At 40.9% G+C, this 19,065-nt stretch overlaps 1 protein-coding gene across 11 annotated transcripts in view; it reads right to left on the bottom strand.

Annotated features, from left to right (window-relative positions):
* The window catches only part of Smarca2 (SWI/SNF related BAF chromatin remodeling complex subunit ATPase 2), a 165,659-nt gene that overhangs the window by 9,024 nt on the left and 137,570 nt on the right, over nt 1–19,065 (bottom strand). For 9 of the 11 annotated variants that reach the window (XM_005324077.5, XM_078047582.1, XM_078047583.1 and 6 more), the window contains 2 exons: nt 17,785–18,002; nt 9,238–9,291 (listed from right to left, as the gene is read on the bottom strand). In XM_005324077.5, the coding sequence (XP_005324134.2) occupies nt 9,238–9,291; nt 17,785–18,002 (272 nt within the window). The remainder of the gene's footprint in view (nt 1–9,237; nt 9,292–17,784; nt 18,003–19,065) is intronic. The other 2 variants (XM_005324078.4, XM_021725614.3) reach the window with 1 other exon arrangement.

The following is a 19,065-nucleotide window of genomic DNA, read 5'->3' as shown; positions in this document are numbered from 1 at the left end:
CCACTTCTGTAACACATAAGATATGGGAAGTGCACTGGGGATTACTTTCAGACTGAATCTCTCTCATTATGAGAGAAATATTTTATATAACCTATTCAGCCAAAAATTCCATTTTAAAACGAATAATAGAGTTGGTTAAAAAAAATGCATAAGGCATTATTTCTATACTCCTTTGTCTTCAAAATTCACTTTATATTTAGAAAGTAACTCAATATGTTACAATATCCTGTGGAAAGCCAGATGAAAAGCTTTTGCATGCACCCGTGACTATCTTTTTGGTCTTGTTCCTTCTTGAGTATTGTACATACTGAGCTGCGCATACCTTTGTCACTTGCCCCAGGAAACCCTTCATCTTGCCTAATGGCACTTATCTGGGTGGAACAATTTATGCAAAAAAAAAAGAACAAACATACTTGGCAAATGTGGATACCGCCTGTTTGTGTAATCAGTGCTGTACCCTTCCCCAAATTTGTGGTGGGTTTATTTAAAAGCAGCTTTCAAAGTGACACATTCTTAGCATGCTGCAATTTTTTAAAAACAGCCTGCAAAGCATCAGAAGCCTTTCACATCCCTTAATATTGGAAAGCGTCATGGTTAAAGAAACAAAGATATATATAATTGAGGTTCAAGATCCTAATAACGGATTTGGCCTATTCAGATCAATAACAGCTTGTGATACATGGTATAGTCATTTTCCACAAAACTCTCGCTCTCCCTTTATGATGCCATCTCTAGTTCCTTTGTGCAGCCAGAAACAAAACAAAACAAACAAAAAAATCATAATCACTGCCATGTAGATTTCAGGTGATTCCAGGAGTGTGTGGGAATTCGGGAAGGCAGTGGCAAAGCATGAGTGACAATATGCTGTTTTAACCCACAGTCCCAGTTGTACAATTAAAAAATAATCATAATGACAGTTATCATAAAAGAGGCATGCGCAGTAACTCAAGTGGTTGCCTAGCAACCAGCGGGGGAAAAGCTGAAGTGCAAAAGGGGCCTGCATAAATTAACCGAAAATCCTCTGTCAAAGGGATGGACCAGTTTTTCTGCTATACTGGGTCACTGTCTTTTTGTTTTGTTTTTTAATGCATATATGGGCCTCATGAATACTAAAATCGGGGGCAAATAAGAGGTTTGTAAAAAGGAGACTAGGGAATTGGATTTTTACATTATTGTGGCAAGAATCAAGGTATTCTTTCACCCTCCTGCCCCCCGCCCCCCACCGGCTGCAGGTTGAGAAATGCATTTGTATTTCTGTAATTTATGCCATGTAGTATGTGGCCCAAATGATTTTATTTACTATCACCTTCAACACAGGGCCACAATTCCTGATATATTTTTCTACCATTCTGAGATTTATACACACAAACATTTTACCTATTTCAAATAGGTAAATATAGGAAAGACAATTGGGAAGAATTATAGATAGTCATTTTTCTCGGAGTGGCTTCTTTATAATTAGCATTCTTTATAACCTAGCATCAACCCAAAAGTCAGACCTCTTTGTAATCACAGATTTAGCACCTGACCCTCCATGGCATCGTTAGTGTCATTTTCTACATTGCCAACAGATGGTGTCATTTTTCTATTGAGAGATTAGAAGCACATTTTTGCTTTGTACACCTGTGATGGACATACCCTTCATTTCAACTGTGCTACTGGTGAAATTAAAAAGTAAGTGGTATAGACCAAGAGTGCAATAAAACTCTAAGAGAGGCACAGTGGCAACAGCAATCTTGGTCTGCTGTCTCTGTCCCTGGGCCCTAGAAATCCCAGACCCTATAAGGAGACAAGTCTGGAGTTATCCATGCTCATAAAGGAGAGAGCTGAATGTTCTCAGCCTGTGTGCCAATACTGTAAAATGAGAAATAAACAAATTTATTCTGTTTCAAAAATAAGGTCCCATTGGACTCGATCCTCCTATTCTACTTTTCCCCCCTCCTAAGAACAGAGGACACAGGCAAAAGAAAAACCTAGAAGCCACCTAAGAAAGCTGTCTTGACTACATTGCTTCCTTTATTATTCAAATATCTAAGTGCCCACCAGGACGTGACTCCCCAGTTTGTCTTACTGGCCAACTTCTCTGCTATGGCAGTATGACCAGTCCCTTCTTTATGACCCATTCCAGGTCATCAGCATGGACCCATCTCTCATTCCATGGTTGGAAGTTTCTTTATGATTTTTTCCTTCTTCAAATATTTCATGATCTACCCAGAATCAAGAAAGCCATTCTCTACAAAAAATATGGAGGAAATTCTCCCAATTATATTTAACTCTTGGTACCTCACTGCTCAGAAATCCATTCTTCTGTGTTTTTCTTTCCTTCCCACAGGGTGCAAATATTTTACATGTAAGCAAACCCTTCCCCATTCCTTCCAGAGCAGTGGCTCCCTTGGTATCACAGACAGGAAAGTCTGGGGTCCTAGGCAGCATATAGCTTTCACATAACCAACAAAATGAACTCAGGTGGCAGAAACATTTGCTAATGGATTGCAACAATAACTTGCTTTTATTCAAAATTACAGGTTAAATTAAGAAAAAAAAAAGAGGAAGTAAAGCAGCCTGACACAGTTTTGAATTTCCTGGGATTTCCTTCTCAAATTGGAGCCAAGCAAAGGCTTTTCAAACTGTTTTTCAGAGCCAGAAAGTTTTTTTTTTTTTTTAATTTAAACTATAAAACAATGGACTAATTGTATAACGGTTTACAGAAGGTGATCTGATTTTGTTGAAACACTATCCTCCCCTCCAGGTATTTTCCATTATGTTATTTTACACAATTTAAGGCCTAAATAAATTGCTACCTTGAAGTACATTGCTACCCATGGTGGGTCCTTGGAAGGTTTGGATTTCAGATTCATTTCATACAATGACCCATTCCAGATTACAAAGTGTGACTCTGCTGAGAAAGGGGTGTGGAGGCAGTACAAATTTATTGGATTATTAATTTTCAGGTGTGAGTGCCAAACACCTTGTCTCTCCAGCAAGGTGAACAGGCACAGGGACATGCCAAGATGTCATATGTGTGAGATGGAAAAGCCTATGGACCACTTGCAAATGATGGTTTGCAAGCCCTGCATGCACAGCCCACCCACATACCCTACTAAGATTTAATTTGTTATGCTTCACCTGGAAACCAATTTTTTTCCCATTACCTCCACAAAGCAAAAGGCAATATTTTCATATCTATCCAAAATGACTGTAAAAATGGAGACTGCATATATTATACACTTCACATAATTATCAGCTTTACCATTGATGACATTTTAGGTATAGTTCATCCATGCTAAAGACTGGCTAAGAAAACCTATTCCTTGAATGTACTGACTGCTATGTCTTTTGATTTTTTTTTTTTTCAAAAGCACAATGCAAGAAATTTGATACTGGATGAGGGTCTTTTATTTTTTCTCCTCCATTGTATTTATTTACTTTTTACCTGCCCAAGCTGATTGACTGACAATTTCAAATAGATAATTCTGAAAAAGAGATCTTTAACCAAAGCTGAAATAAGTTTTATCTACAATAACTAGTAAAGGTAAAAATGTAACTCTCTTAACTCCATAGGAAAATGATGTCATGATTTAGAATACTCACTTGGGGTCAAAAGAATTTCACAGAAAAGTTACAGTCCTGAAGGAATCATACATAGAAAATCATATGGGGAGAAAAGTTTAAAAGCTGGGTCAACATTTTAGGGCAGTAGGTGAAAAACAATGCTTTCCAGGATCAGAATCCTACGGAGCTGAATACAGACTGCTGAAGAACTTCCCCAAGACCGCAGTGGCAACCCCTTATCCAGAGAAGACTCGGAAACCTGAGTTGGTTCCAAAATAGGTGTTGCAAACTCTCAGTATTCACTACAGACATCTCTTCTGATTGAGAATTCATAACAAACTTGGAACCTGACCTCCAAGGCTCTTGAAGCACAGGAGAAGCAACAACAAAACAGCAGGATGGGGATAGATCTGTTTTTGGTTGTGGAATTGGTAGTTGTTAAAATCCCCCTAAGGATCAAGACAGACTCACTACATTATGTTCCTCAGTTACCAAGAAAAAAAAAAGGTCCATCTAGCTAATGTGAGGCAGAGCTAGAGAGATGTCAGGAGATGTTAAGGCCCCACTAGCCCCAGGATTTTACACACTCTGAAGCATACTTTTACTTCTGTCATTTACTCTAGGCTGCAACAGATAAAAGATGTAGACATGAAGATGTCCATCAGAGGATTATTTAAATTAATTAAATGATTCAAAGCAGCTGGAATGTTTAACAACCAGAGAAAGGACCAGAGAAATGGAATGCTAGGGATTCTACAGTTGTGTGCTTTTAAAGAATGGAAAAAATGCTTGTTATGACATTAAAAAAGAAAAAAAACACCCACAGGCTATAAAATTGTAAGTGAAGGACAACTTCATGGTTTTTTTTCAGACATAGAAAAGGACCAGAGGAGATATGCCAAAGCATAAAAAAAAACATTAATAATGGACTCTACCTCAACAAATGAAGATTTATAATCAAATGTAATTTAGAATCATACTATCCATAAAGTTGGTCTCAAGACTTATTTGGTTACCTTCTTGAAAAACATGCTCAAGGTAAGGAATTCAGTTTTATTTTTCTTAAATAAATTATTTAAAGGTCATATGACCAACATTTATTGTATCAACAAGGACAGCACATTTTGCCAACTGGCACCATTTTAATGCTACCAGTAGAGCCAAATAAACAAAATAACTACATTAATATTTCACCTAAGATAGTGCAACCATAAGAACCTATTGTACAAAATTCTTAGCTATTTCTTCAGAATTCTCTTGCTGCATTTACCAGTCACGGGTGCTTGCAAAAGGACATGAGCTTTAGAAAAGGTTTTTTTTTGTTGTTGTTGTTGTTGTTGTTAGTTTTTATCTTTTTTGACAACCATTTTGAGTAGACATTTTTGAGATTTACCACCTATCACTTGACTTTTAGAGATATTGACTGAAGACGTCTAGTTTCCTCCCCTTTTTCCCTTAACTTGACATTTCCTAATAGCAGGTAGAAGCTTGGAATTCTCACTGTCCTCTGTCTAAACATGACGGCTAAATGGGCTGCTGCCTCCCTGAGCAGCCAACTGCTCACTTTCGCCACCTCATCTTGGAGACCCCGCTCATGTCTCTTAAGAATGCTTTCCTTCCAAAGTGTCAGGACAGAAAATCCCCCTTCCACTTGAATATTCTCTCCTTTTATCTGTGCTGTGTCTCCATTCCTTAATGGCAAAAATGGTTTGAAGCTTTTGGCTCAATTGTGACCAAACTCAAAAGCACAAAGCTTTTGCAGACAAAATCAAATACCTTTCCATCTGTGCCCACCTCCAAAAGACTGCTTTGTTCAAAGGGTGGGCTATGGCAGGTACCAGAGCACCGCTTTTCTACAATGGCCAATTTAGTAAACTCTTAAGACAGACATGTGAGTGGTAAATCTAAGTAGGGAAAAAGAGGCTTCCTGTGAAAATATAAGAACACATATACCCAAATAACTGTAACTGCTCTCTCTCAGAGCAATCCATTATTTTAATCAAAATATTTAAGGAATGGTTTTGAACATGGTTTATCTGCCCAGTTAAAAAAAAAAAAAAATCCATTCTGGTATTTCTATCCAGGACTCCTTCCCCTCCAAGAAGGATCATTAGTGCAGGTGCTGGTCTGGAGCAAGAGAGGCAGAGACCCCAGGAAAAGGGCCTTCAGGGATAGGGTAATGTTGGAAGCTAGGGGAGACTTTCTATGCCTCTGAAAGCAGACGGACTAAGTATATTTGTGGGCTACCCACCTGCTGTATGTGGGTATAATTGGTTGAGCACCATAAATAAGTGTCAAGTCACCAGGAGTCACAGTAGCCTGCTCCAGTAAGCAGTTAAAGAATCAGTATTTGTAATGAGGGCAAAATAAAGCACTAAAGCCCACATTTCCATGAGCAGATTCTCTCTGGACGAAATGTCATATCTGAGCTCTAATTCAGTGCTTCCCAAAGTGTGCTCCACAGCACACCTGCTTAAGAGATGATTAATGGTGTACCTTGAAAGGAAGGTTCACTGGTCAAGATGAGTTAGGGAAACAGAGTTAAAAAGCTCACTTCCTAGCAAGGCTCCCCAGTCTCTGACTGAACTGGGACTCTGCAAGAGGGAGCTAGAGTGTAACATTGGAAGACCACATTCTGGGAGGCATTATCCCAGCCAAGGGACCAGGCTTTGACCTCACTAGGCTACTACTTCACAGGGCAAACTGTCAAACCTACATTGGGTCCAGAGTGTCTGATACACAGAATGAACAAAGAATAGCTCTTCACCTAGAGATGGAATTTCCTAAAAATCCACTTGATTGCACTGCTGTTTCACAGCAATTTCTCTGTAATCTAATTAGAGCTGCTAAAGGCAAAGGTGCTTGGGCATGATAGACTGTCATAGCAGTCTGCCTCCCCCATTAAAAGGAAAACAGAATGTTTGGTGCCAAAGAGGCCAAAAATAAATTTTGTCTAAAAGACTTCGTTGGCTGATCCTGAAGGAGTGGTCAATACTAATGACATAATCACAATGGCAAGGGCTGTTAACAGCCAGCCATGGAGAGAATTTAGGTTTCCTGTTGTGGAATATGTGGAGCTGGGTTACTACATACACATGTGTGCACACATGTATCTACCATACCTCACACACGTCAACCCTCTTTGCATATACACTCCTATAAACATTACCACCACTCACTTATCACTCAGAAAAGAAAGCCAAGTTATCTAAACCCTCTCTGCTCATATTCAGTGTGCCCCAAACCTATCATTCATACCTGAAGTACGTCTTCCTACCCACTGCCACTTCCTTATTTGAAGGAAGTATCCTCTTCCACCTACCATGCCCCTAACCGATGCCTCCTTTACTCCATCTTCCACTATCGAAGTGCTATTTCCAAACATGAGTGCACCCATGTCCCTTGTCTGTCTCCTCAAAACAGAGTCTTGACAGTACTGAAGGTGCTCAGAGACCCCAGTCCTGGAAGATAACATCTGCATCCCTCAGATCGGCTCTTCTGCCTCTCCAGCCTTGTCCCCTGCTGTCTCCCTGCTACCTAAAACCAGCCACCTAGTCACACTGGGCTATGTGTAGTCTCTAGAGGAAGCCTGCTTTCCATATTTCTATGGTTGCCTACACCCATGTACCAAGCACATGGTCTCTGATCCTCCACCCCCCTCAGCCTATTCTAGTTGGGCAACTCCTGTTCCACCTCAAGTGGACTTGAATTTTTTCCTATTCCTGTCCCATCTCACCCCACTGCTCCTTTCCACACATAAACCTTATTCATACTAGGTCTGCATTATTATTATTATTTTTCTTCTGCAGTGCTGGGAATGGAACCTATTGCCTGGTGCCTCCCGGGCAAGCACTCTGCCACTGAGCTACATCCTCAGCCTGCAATACTTATCATATAACTCTTTCCATCTGAGCTTTACAGCACTCTATTTTATTTATTTATTTTCACCATTTTCAAAACTTGAGACTGACACAGAAAATGCTTAGTGATTTGGAACACATGAAGAGTTTAAAAAAAAAAAAAACAACTTCTCTGAAGGAAGGGTTAATTCATCATAACAGAGTCTATGAACATCATGTTGTCAGCTCAGGCTTATGGGGAAAGGAAGCATGTGTGACAATTAGGGACAAGACAGGTTCCAAAAAGCCCTGAGGAGGCAGGCACCAAGCCCCCTGCTCCGCCTCTAGAAATGACAGTTTGAATGTACTTAGTGAAAATGGATTTATCTAGGTCCTAAGTACATAGTTATATTAACTGCCCTCAAAAAGCCCAAGCATGACATTGGGAGCTTGCAATACCCTTTAAAGTTATTAATCCACTTTACATGGTCACATGACCACTGTGACGGAGGAGTGGAAAAGGGGCAAGTGAAAAAGGATCTGGGGCGGTCCTTGCTCATGGGGATGGGTGCTTAGCCTGTGTCATGGTACTAAGGTCATCAGGCTCCATTCTAGGTTGTGGAGGTGGATGTGCCCACCAATCAATTCCTTTATTTAAACTGTCCAAACTTACAAAGTCAGGTGTTTGCTGTTTCAATTTCCAAATGCAAATCCAGACTGAGTTTTGTTCCCCTCCCCCATAATGGCAAAAATGGGGCCATTTTCTCAGTAGACACTAAGATTTGTATGTTTAGTTTCTAGCATTAATCATTGTTTACTGAACAGCAATAAAAAAAACATTAGAAATTGTCAAACTTGTTCACCAGTTTCGTCTCCACACATGCCCTGGTAGGTACAAATCACCCACAGTTCATAACTCCTTATATAAAGAGGAATACCATAAATGGTGGTCAGTATTCATCCTGAAAAACAGGCTACAGCCTCAGTTCTTTCCTTCTGGCATTAGGGAAGAAAACCAAAGTGGTGTAAAGGATGTTACGAGAATTGACAAAGCTGGAATATGGATGGTAAAGCAATGTACCAATATTTCCAAAAAGGACACCTGATTGAAAAGGGCAAAGAAAAGCTGGTTTCGAATGTGGATAGCAACTTCTCACCCTGGTGTATCAGGCGTGCCCGTCTCTCTCTCTCTCACCCAACATCACCCAGTTCTCATAACCTCTCTGAGGGGAAAGCATTCCTGCTTCCCATCCAACTGAAGCGAAGGTGCACAAAGGTTAGACAGACTGGCCTAGAATGCTCAGCTCCCTACGCGACAGGCAGGCCCAGCAGTCACACCCAGAAAGCCAAGCACTGTGCACACACAGGAGGCAACTCAGCAGCGGGGCTGCACACCCCCAGATCCACTCCAGAATGCAGAACAGCGTGACCAGGCACGCCGCTTCCTGTTGCACGGGATCAAGCCACCACAGGTGTTCTGCATTAAGCTTCTAAACCAAGCACAGAGCCAGGAGACCCACGGAACACACACCACGGGCTGTGGTGGGAGGGGAGGCAGGGAAAGCCATCTCTGAGCTGCTGCATGGGGGCCGACTTGTAGATGGTTCTCACCACCTTTGAGAGGCATGCACAGACGCTTCCAGATTAAAACACAGCACAAACAACTTCAAAAGCATGACAGATGTCTATGAATATCTGTGCCGGCATTCCCCCCACTCTCCATGTTGGGGCAATTGAGAGGCGACCAGAAAATTTTGCTTCCAAAGGCTGATTCCTTGAATCGGTTCATTCTTGTACCAAGGGATACCTGTATTCAGAGGCATGGGAATACAAGACAGATCCTGACCTGTTTCCTTCTATTTCCAACTGAGAATTACTGGGCACCTTCTCCACGTTACACCTGTGGTAGAGTAGAAAGAACACTAGAGTCAGAAGACCTGGATCCTCCTCCCCACCTGGCTCCTTCCTCCCAGGCTGGGCCGCCTGGAGAACTCATTTCCCTTTCCAAGCCTGTCTCCTCATCTGCCTGTTTGGTTGGGAAGATCACACAGGGTGATGTTTGAAACCTCCATCTGAAGAAATACACAATTCTCCAAAACTGAGGGGAAATGTATTTCCTAACCTCTCTAGACCTTTCCCACTTTGTCCTGTTCCCTTAGCCCCAATTCCCTCCACACATATCCCATCCATGGTTAGAGAAGCAATGGAGGACTGGTGACCACTTGCTAGAGGTCTGTGAGATCCTGCAAAGGTGATGTCAGCCCATCTGCATCTGGCACCTCATTTTTATGATGGGGATGATACTTACCTCAGAGAGTGGCTGGTGACATTAAGTAGGATAAAGCGGCTTTGGTACAGCAGCCAGCATATAGAGGGTGTTCCAAGCATCAGCCAATTTCAGCCTCCGAACACCAACTAAGCAGGCAGCTCTGCTTCCTAGAACTCTGTTCTTTTTGCAGGGATCACTGAATGAGTGATCTTCAACTGGAAATGAAAATAAGCTGCCACCTGAGGGCTTCGCCCTTCTACAGGCCTCTTCAGATGAGGATTTTTTGACACTGTGATGTGAGTGTTCCTTTGTGTGGTGGCAGAGAGCAGCTGTCAGGTTGGACACATCCTAGAAAAACCCTCTGTCCCATCTAGATCTTACTCTAGGCAAAGACGGCACCCTGTGGCAGACATGGCCTACGCCCGCCCTCCACAGAGCTGCTGCCTCACTCTGCCTTTGAGGCCAAGGCATTCAGAGAGGGACCAGCAAGAACTGTGGAGCAGAGGTGTGAAAGTGCATGCTATAATCCAAATATACAGAATTAATTGGAATGTTGAAGGTACACAGAAGACCAGGAACACGCTGGAAAACAAAGCTGGCAAGGTTAGGTTCAGAAGGTGAAAATGTTTTTCCTATATTAGGGGAAGCTATTAAAAATTCTAATTGTTATCTTTGTGTGTGTGTATGGTACTAGGGATTGAACCCAGGGGACTGAACCCAGGGCTGTTCCACCACTGGGCTATATTTCCTGTCCTTTTTATTCCTTATTTTGAAACAGAGGCTTGCTAGCTTGCTCAGGTTGGCCTCAAATTTGTGATCCTCCTGCCTCAACTTCCCAAGCAACTGGGATTACAAGCACCACACACAGCTGAAAGTTCTTAAGAGGATGACATGATCAGATCACGTGCCTCAGAAAGAAGGCAGGATGAGGAACGGACTGTAGGCAGGACACACAGACAGACAGCAGATGTCTAGCCAAGGGGGAAAGAGCCTAATGAAGATGGCCTGAGTGGAGGCAGAGGAAGAAGCTCCTTGGAGAGGATTCTGAGTATATCCAAGAGACTTGTTTCTGAGTGTATGTCAGAAATAAGGCCCAGAACTGGGAAAACTTCTGGTTTCACATTTGGGACCTTCAGGCTTATGATGATATTGGCTGAGAGGATCTGGAAGCTGAAGCAGACCATGTCATCTAGAAAACGTAATAGTGAAGGAAGACAAACCTGGGAACGACTAACACTCTGCCAGGCATTTTACAGAATATGCTTAAACAATGCAGAGACAGACAGGACTGATTCTATGAACTGAGTCTGAGATTACAACTCAATGGGGACACCAGGTTCCGAACAAAGGGAATTCTAACAGAATAATTTCAAATCATTCTGGTAAAGAGTACACATAAAGTCAGAAATCTGATTGTACTTCATTTTTTTTTCTTTCTAAGCCAAACAAAAACAACAAAGAATGCTAAGTAATGACAGATTTGGTTCTCACATGTGTGGTACTGTTTTCAGAAAGAGAGTGAACGCTGGTAGGAACAGTTCATTGGATTGAAGCCTTATGATAATAATCAATGTGAGCAAGTCTTCAACCCAGGAGAGACCTAAATGCGCTTCTAGTGGGGTCTTTGGAGAGAAAACCTTAGAGCAAGTTAACATTTTGTTTTAATCAGAGTCTAGCCCTTCTGGAGAATGGGTTGATTATAAGTAGGCCTTCAAAAATAGTAACTTAGTCTTACAATAAGGGAAGTACTACAGGTTATTATCCAGTGTGTACTGTACTACTAGTACAATTAGATGTATAAAACAACAAATCCTAAAAAAAAAAAAAAAAAAAGGTACTAGAATGGAATAAAATTATTGCCTTTATTTTCTCAGAAGAAGGTCATTATAATGGGCTAATATTCCCCCTTCCCCCAAATGACCATAAATTCCACATATGGCCATTGTTTCCTCATATAATGGGGCTCACATGACCTTGCCTTCCTTGAATTCCCCAGGCCCATTGCAGGACATCAGGACAAGAGTGTTGCCCTCCACTGTGTGGCGAACTTGCAGGAGCACGTGCCTGGAGTGCTGGCTTTGTGGCCGGAAATAACAATGTGGGAAACATTTCCAAGATGAATGAATGATTTCCCCCAATGGAAGGAGAGCTAAATTCAGAACAAGCTGAGGCCTACTACGATTCCTAGAGATACCATCAGCCTTATTACCATCAGAGGCAGGAGGAACATAGGCCCAGCCTGGGAAAGAGTAGAGTCTGAAGAGTGAGAGGGAGGCAAGGAAGTGCGTGGCTGCCATCCCTGTGGCCCCACTTTGTGCCAGCAGTGATCACTGCATCCCTCTTCAAAGCTGGACCTGAGCTGGGCGTGGTGGCACACACCTGTAATCCCAGCAGCTGGGGAGGCTGAGACAGGAGAATCACGAGTGCAAAGCCAGCCTCAGCAAAAGCCAGGTGCTAAGCAACTCAGTGAGACCCTGTCTCTAAATAAAATGCAAACAGGGCTAGGGATATAGCTCAGTGGTCTAGTGCCCCCGAGTTCAATTTATGCTACCCTCACCCCTCCAAAAAAAAAAAGTTGGACCTGACATCCACACTCTGTGCCAAGAAGAATACACCTGCAAATAACTCATCTTCATATAATTGGGAGAGTGGGGAGGTGAGGACACTCTACTCAGACTCTGCTTCCAGATTCTTCAGTAATGAGAACAAAGCTTGCACTGGAAAAGCAAGGCTTAATAAATGCAGAACAAAGCTCCTGATAGGAGAGTTGATAAAAAGAGCATATCAAGGCGCTTCAAATGAGTTCAAGTGTCCAGTTGCAAACTAATTACATCCTGAAAGAGTGTGTAGATTGCTTCTGCTAATAATGTGTAGGAAATCACAGAGAATGGAAATGGAATCAGAAGACTGGAGATAAGCAAATGTCCCAATTTCAAATGAGAAAGAAAACCTGAGACTGTTATACTTGATGTTGACCCTTGGTAAAAACTTAGAAGAAATTATTCAGATACCATGGGGCTATTTAGAAAAGATAAATAACATCATTAGGTACCCGTAGGAGGTCTCTAAGAAAAAGCCAGGGCAGGCTAACCTCATTTCACTTTTTCTGCAGGGTTTCTGGGTTGATAGATCTATTGGAGAGGCTACAAACATGTTGTATCTTGGCTTTAGCCTTTCCTGATGACTTTGAGAAAGGTTAGATAAATGTAGGTGATAAGGAGGCATGACCTTATGAGTTGACTGATGGTTCATCAACTTGCAGGACTACTGATATGTATATTCATGTCAGCTTGCTGTGATTTTCAGGGGCATGTCATAGAGCCCTGTCCTCTGACCTTTAGAAATACCTCAACAATTTATTTTAAATCTTCAGATGACAAAAATTGAGGAAAGCAAGAATACATAATTTTTTAAAAAATGGAATATAAATTTAGAGTTACATGAATAGGCAAGAACAATGAGACCAAAAGCAATAAGGAGGAACAACACATGGATAAGTATAAAATAAATAGGTCAAAAAACTTAACCCTCAGTTCAAGGCTAACCTTGGCATCTTTTGTTTGAGAAAAGACCTGCATGTGTGTTCGGTGGGGGAGTGGGATTTTCACCAAGTCATGTGTTAAACGTAAATGAACTCTATGTCAAGGCCGCTGGAAAAAATTAAAACACTCCTGCGTCCTGTTAAGCGAATTTTGGTGTCCAGAATCAGCAAGGTAATCACCCCCAGCTGCCCAAGTACCTTTGGAGTTCTGGGTGCCATGTTTCAAATGGGACAGTAAGGAAAGAAGAATGTGCCTGTGGAGTGGACTAGTAGGGCTAAAGTCACACTCAGAGAGCAAAGGGAGGTGTTCCAATCTGAAAAAGGTCCTGCACTTGAGATGCCCACTTATAGATATTTTAAACGACATTTCTTGGATGAGACTGAAGTCACTCTCTGAAGGCACAAGTAGAACAAACAGTTAAGAAGTCAGAGGGCTGATCTATTTTAATGTGGGAAATAACTACTGGGTTTGGAGCTGTCCTTCAGTGTCATGGACTGCCTCCTACAACAGGGAGCGTCCAAGGGAAGGCTGGAGTTCTGACTGTCAGAGGGTGCAGAGGGACAGAGAGATTGGACCAAGCAGAGCCAAAGTCCTTTCCAACTTTAAGAATGCCTCTAGGTCTCTCTTTCACCTTTAGCTAACTAGGAATAAGTCACACCTCGGGGTTTGAAATAGTTACCCTAGACCCTACTCTGCACCATCTTTTTATTTATTTATTTTTTTAACTTTATTTTTTTTATGTGGTGCTAAGGATCAAATTCAGTACCTCGCATGTGCTAGGCAAGTGCTCTACCTCTGAGCCACAACCCCAGCCCTACTCTGTACCACCTTATTCTATATCTCACCCCAGGGGTAATTTTAAATGGTGCGAATGCAATTTGGGATGAATCCCTTTTCAAAGAAATAGAGAGTCACAGGTTAAATATTAGATGAACTGGGAATATGATTCTGTAAAGCCTTCTAACTAAGCAGAAAACAAAGCATGCTAAAACAAGTCAAAACAAAGCCTTCCAGTACTACTGGATATAAAGTTTTCTATTTGGGGAAATTAAATGATGGGAACCAGTAGCAGCAGACGAGCACCACCTCCGGTAGCAGCTCATTTATGAATCACACAAAATCACTGGTTCTTCAGGGTCACATTTTTAAAAAGCACCCTTCTTTTTTTTTTTTTTTTAAATGAGACCCAACACTGAATACAAAGCAATAAATAGACAACTGAATTATCTTAGGTCTTTATAAAAAAATCAAGACACATCTGTCCCAGAATCATGCAAGAACTTCTGAACAATTGCCTCATGAGAGCTAATTACTTCTTATGTATCTGTTAAATATAGATGGCAATTCTTATTTAATATACTGCTAATCTACACCACCGTCGGGGCCCTGACATAGGATGGAGGACAGATACGTTGAGTTACTATATTAGTAACTAACTTTAATGGCACAAAAAAATCTCAACAGCGAGATGTACATTTTCCAGTAGCACTTTTCTAAAATGAACCAAAAATATGACACTGTATCTAATTAAGGCCCTCCTAATTCGAGTGCCTCCTACTTGAGAACCAAGTTTGGTAAGAGAAATAAAAAATATAAATAGAGTAAGTGCTTTTTCTAGAGGATCACTAATATGAAATATACATGAAACATTCAGTGGTGGGAAATTTAGTACATAGTCTAAAGTACCTGAACGTGGGCACTAACAGAAAGAGTCCCAGGAACTTAAGAAAAAAGTAAATAAGCAAATGAGTAAATAAAACCAGAAAAAAGGGAAGGAAAAACTACTTAATACCTGCATGCCCAAATAATTAAATATCCTTTACCTACAATATAACTAAAGACTTGTTCAACAGTCCCAGGGAAACTGCATTTTCTGTTTCTGGAAATAAAACCATGGAAACCAATATCGGCAAGGGCACTTTCTTTTTCTTTCTTTCTTTCTTTCTTTCTTTCTTTCTTTCTTTCTTTCTTTCTTTCTTTCTTTCTTTTTTTTTTAAACATGGTATCATTTTTTAATACCTTTATTTTATTTTTTTTATATGTATGTGGTGCTGGGGAGCAAACCCAGTGCCTCACGTGTGCTAGGCAAGCGCTCACCACTGAGCCACAACCCCAGCCCAAGGACACTTTCTTCACAGTGCTCAGAGGTCTCTTCACCTACCTGATTAACCATTCACAGTCTCAAAGGCTGATTATTAATAATTAAACTGTTAAGGACCTGGGTGATATTAACTCATCCACGACTACAATTCCAGAGGGACACTGAGTCTCAAGCAAGTCAGTTAGCCAGGTGTCCCACAGCTAGTGAAAGCCAAAGTCAGCATTCAAAACCAGGCAGGTAGGTGAAGAGAAGAGCTGCGCTCCAAGCCAGGGTACCAAGCTTTACTGAGGCTAAAAGGATAGATCTTATACTACCCTGCATTTTGGGAGGGTTTCTAGGAAAGCAGTCAGCTTACAGCCATGTACACCATCAAGTCACAAACTCCAGGGCTATGGAGCTAGAGTTGATATGAATCAGGTAGAAAAGGGACGGTGATGAATGGCAACTCACACTCTATACAGGGGAGATGGTGGGGAGTAATGGGGATGGGTGGTAACTGACAGCTTCATGCCCCAAATATAGAAGATGGCCACTTCTTCACTCCTGTTGATTGCATCTTTAGGGAGTGTGTGGCAGAGTGGGCACACTCTGCCACACACTCCCTAAGTTTTTAAGTTTTTCAAAAAGGTGGGCTGGGGAGACAAGAAATGTACAAATTTTATGGACTGGTTTTTAAATGCATTTGCTCCTCCTAGGACCCCCTCAAAAACCTAATAAAGCAATCACTTGGCAGCACATGGTCCACCAGTGACTGACCTCTACTATGTCATTAAAGGAAGACACAGCCATCACTCTGGAATCAGAGGCCCAGCTTTAAGTCTCCAAAGGCATCCTTGGGCCTTCTCAGAATTATAACAGCCCCCAGACTCACTCTGTGAGAATGAACAAAATGCCTGTTAAATATCCAGGCACATCTGGTCAGAGAAACAGATGTTACACTCTCCTGAGACTAAAAAAAAAAAAAAAGCTAGAAGAATGTGCAGAGTGATACTCTCTCCTCAGTAATAATTTCCTTACACCAGGGGCTGATAAAATAAGGTGTAATAATCCAAGCTTCCCGTCTGTGGGAAATCTAGAAGCAGAGCTGGGGGTGAGCAGAAACTTGGCAGACAGAGTTTCTGATTCTTGGTTTACATGAAGAAGTCTTTATGTTCACTCTAGGCAAAGACTGGATTTGTGGGATTGCCATCACTCCCGTTTGTTGGTGAACAGCAGATCCAAACTCACTGTCATGGGGCTGACCCTTGGTGGCAAATTCAGAATTCTTAAAGGGGATTTTGTTTTGTTTTGTTTTTAATTTCAGGAAAATACTAAAAAACAGAGCATGAACCCTAAGAGATCTGATGGGCAAAAGGGGCAAGAAATTCTGACCCTTTCACAAAGGTTTTCTCCTACCCATTCCCCTTCACTATTTCTGAGAACTCCTTACAGCCAAGAAAATCTTACCAATAAAACCTCAGGGTGGAAAGTTTATTACTTTTTTGTTCCTGAATTTTTATAACAAGTTCTCCCTTCTTAGTATCATGCATGTACCAAAACCACAGTGAAAGACTAAAATCACAATTTACTTATTTGTGTTAAACACATCCAGGTGTAGAGAGAAACACCTAGGTTAATATCAAATATCTCTGGTAACTAAAAACTGAATAATACCACTACGAAATTTAGAAACCAAATCATCTCTTTGGTTTCCTGTGTTTCAACAGAAATGAGATGCCATCTTCAAATGAAACACTGTCACATGATTATCAAGTGGAAACCAAATCAATTAACCAACATCAGTTAACCAAAATGCAGCCTAACTAGTTTACCTACTGTATAGGGCTGACGGACACCTTAAAATGTCTGTTTTGGTTTTCAAATAATTATTCAATGTTTAAAATGACCCAGGAAGTGTCCAGTGCAGATTCTCACAGCTCAATCCAGAAGTTCCATGAAAAAAGAGGCGAATGTGCTAAAATATCAAGCTGACTATGTAGAATTATGAAGATGACAACTCAAAGAAGTGCTCAGAAACCCAAGGGTGAGAAGGACAGAGGAAAGAGTACTTCAAGGAAACATCAATATGGTTTTCAACAGCGCCTTAGACTTGATATATTTACTTTAAATACATGAGGATTCTCCTTTCTCTAACAAGTCAACCTCCAAAAGTAATTTCACTCTATCATCCCAACCCCTCTGACAGCAACGGTATCATTTCCGAGGTCCTTAAAGGATCCTTTTTCCAGTTTAAATTTTAGATTCTGTTATCTAAACTCATTTCCTATCTAAACTCATTAATAATACATGGTGAAACATGGTTCCACATAGCAATAGTGGCCATCCGACATGGCACAGAGTGACTCACACCTTTGGAGAGAAAGCCATGAAACACACAGACAGACCTTTCAACCCACATATGCAGCTTCATGAATCTGGCTTAGGCAGTGTCACCAGTGCTCCTGGCGGATGATGATGGAGGTGAAGGAGTGAAGCACTCACCTGTCTTTGTAGTTTATCACAGTATCAATGATGGCATTCATCTGCTTTGTCAGTTTGGGGGGGTTTGGGGAGAGTTTCTCAGCTGGAGGGCGGCCTCTTCTCTTCTTAGCCTTTTCTACATCTTCCTTTGCCGGATCTTTTTCCACGTTTCTTCGCCTTTTTCTCTTCTTAAGCCGCACTTCCTCTTCCATTTCTTCCAAATTTCCGTCTTCGATGGCCTATTAATCAGAAACAAAAGGAGAGATACTCAAGACAGGAAAATAATCCAGACCAGTTACATACATTTATTTAAGATATACATATACACATGTGTATATATATATATATATATATACACACACACATATACATACACACTGTGTGTATGTATATCTTGAATAAGTAAAATAAGATGAAACTAGCAAAAAAAAATAGAAGTTTACAGTAATCAATGAAGGAAGAAGAAAAAAACCACCACCACCATATTGGATAAATGCATCTTTAAACCAAGTCTGTTTCATAAGCAAAATATGTTGAAGGCCTGAGAGACTCATGGTAAAGATCTGACAAAAAAATTAAAACATCTATACATTCAAGTGCCTGAAGATCACTGAATCCACATGAAATTTTAGCTCAATATGAGCAAAAAGACTCTCATTGTCTCATTACAGTAAGGAGGAAAGGTAAACAAACAAGGAGGGGTGGGTGAGGAAAGGAAATTCCCCTAAGAATACACCCATACAATCAGACAAGCTTTGACCTTTTCTTCTGTAAGGTTTTACATCAATTTAGTCATGATTCACAACATAAAATCAAAATTCTATCCAGAGTTTGTTCTAACGTAGCAATTAGTAAACAAGGGAACGGGAAGTACAAAGCCACATTCCTTGGTAAACACACTTAAATCACCCGATGATAAAGAAAGAACACACACACTCACAAACAACAAACACTTTTTTCCAATTACCTGCAAACGCTTGCTTTAAACCAGAGCCAGCAGCACTAATGCAGAGAGATAATAAAATAGCTATAAAAACAACCAGGTATAAAAGAAACCTGTTCATAAAGGGCTAAAAGATCCATGTGACAAACCCAGAAGTTTAAACTTTTTTTTTTTTTTTTCCTGGTAAGTCTCAAAACTTAAGAAGAAAAATACAGGGGGAAAAATGGGAGGGGGGAGAAGAACACAAAAACACACACAGAGATAAAAGAAAATCTGATCATGGAAAAAGAAATTTTCTAAAAAAATCTTCAAATTACATTTTGAGATTGCTTTCTCACACAAAATAACTGATGTTGTTA

This window comes from Ictidomys tridecemlineatus, chromosome 4 (genome assembly GCF_052094955.1).
Source record: "Ictidomys tridecemlineatus isolate mIctTri1 chromosome 4, mIctTri1.hap1, whole genome shotgun sequence".
NCBI classification, from domain to species: Eukaryota; Metazoa; Chordata; class Mammalia; order Rodentia; family Sciuridae; genus Ictidomys; species Ictidomys tridecemlineatus.
The sequence above is the reverse complement of the archived record's forward strand: the minus strand, read 5'-3'. Positions and strand labels throughout refer to the sequence as shown.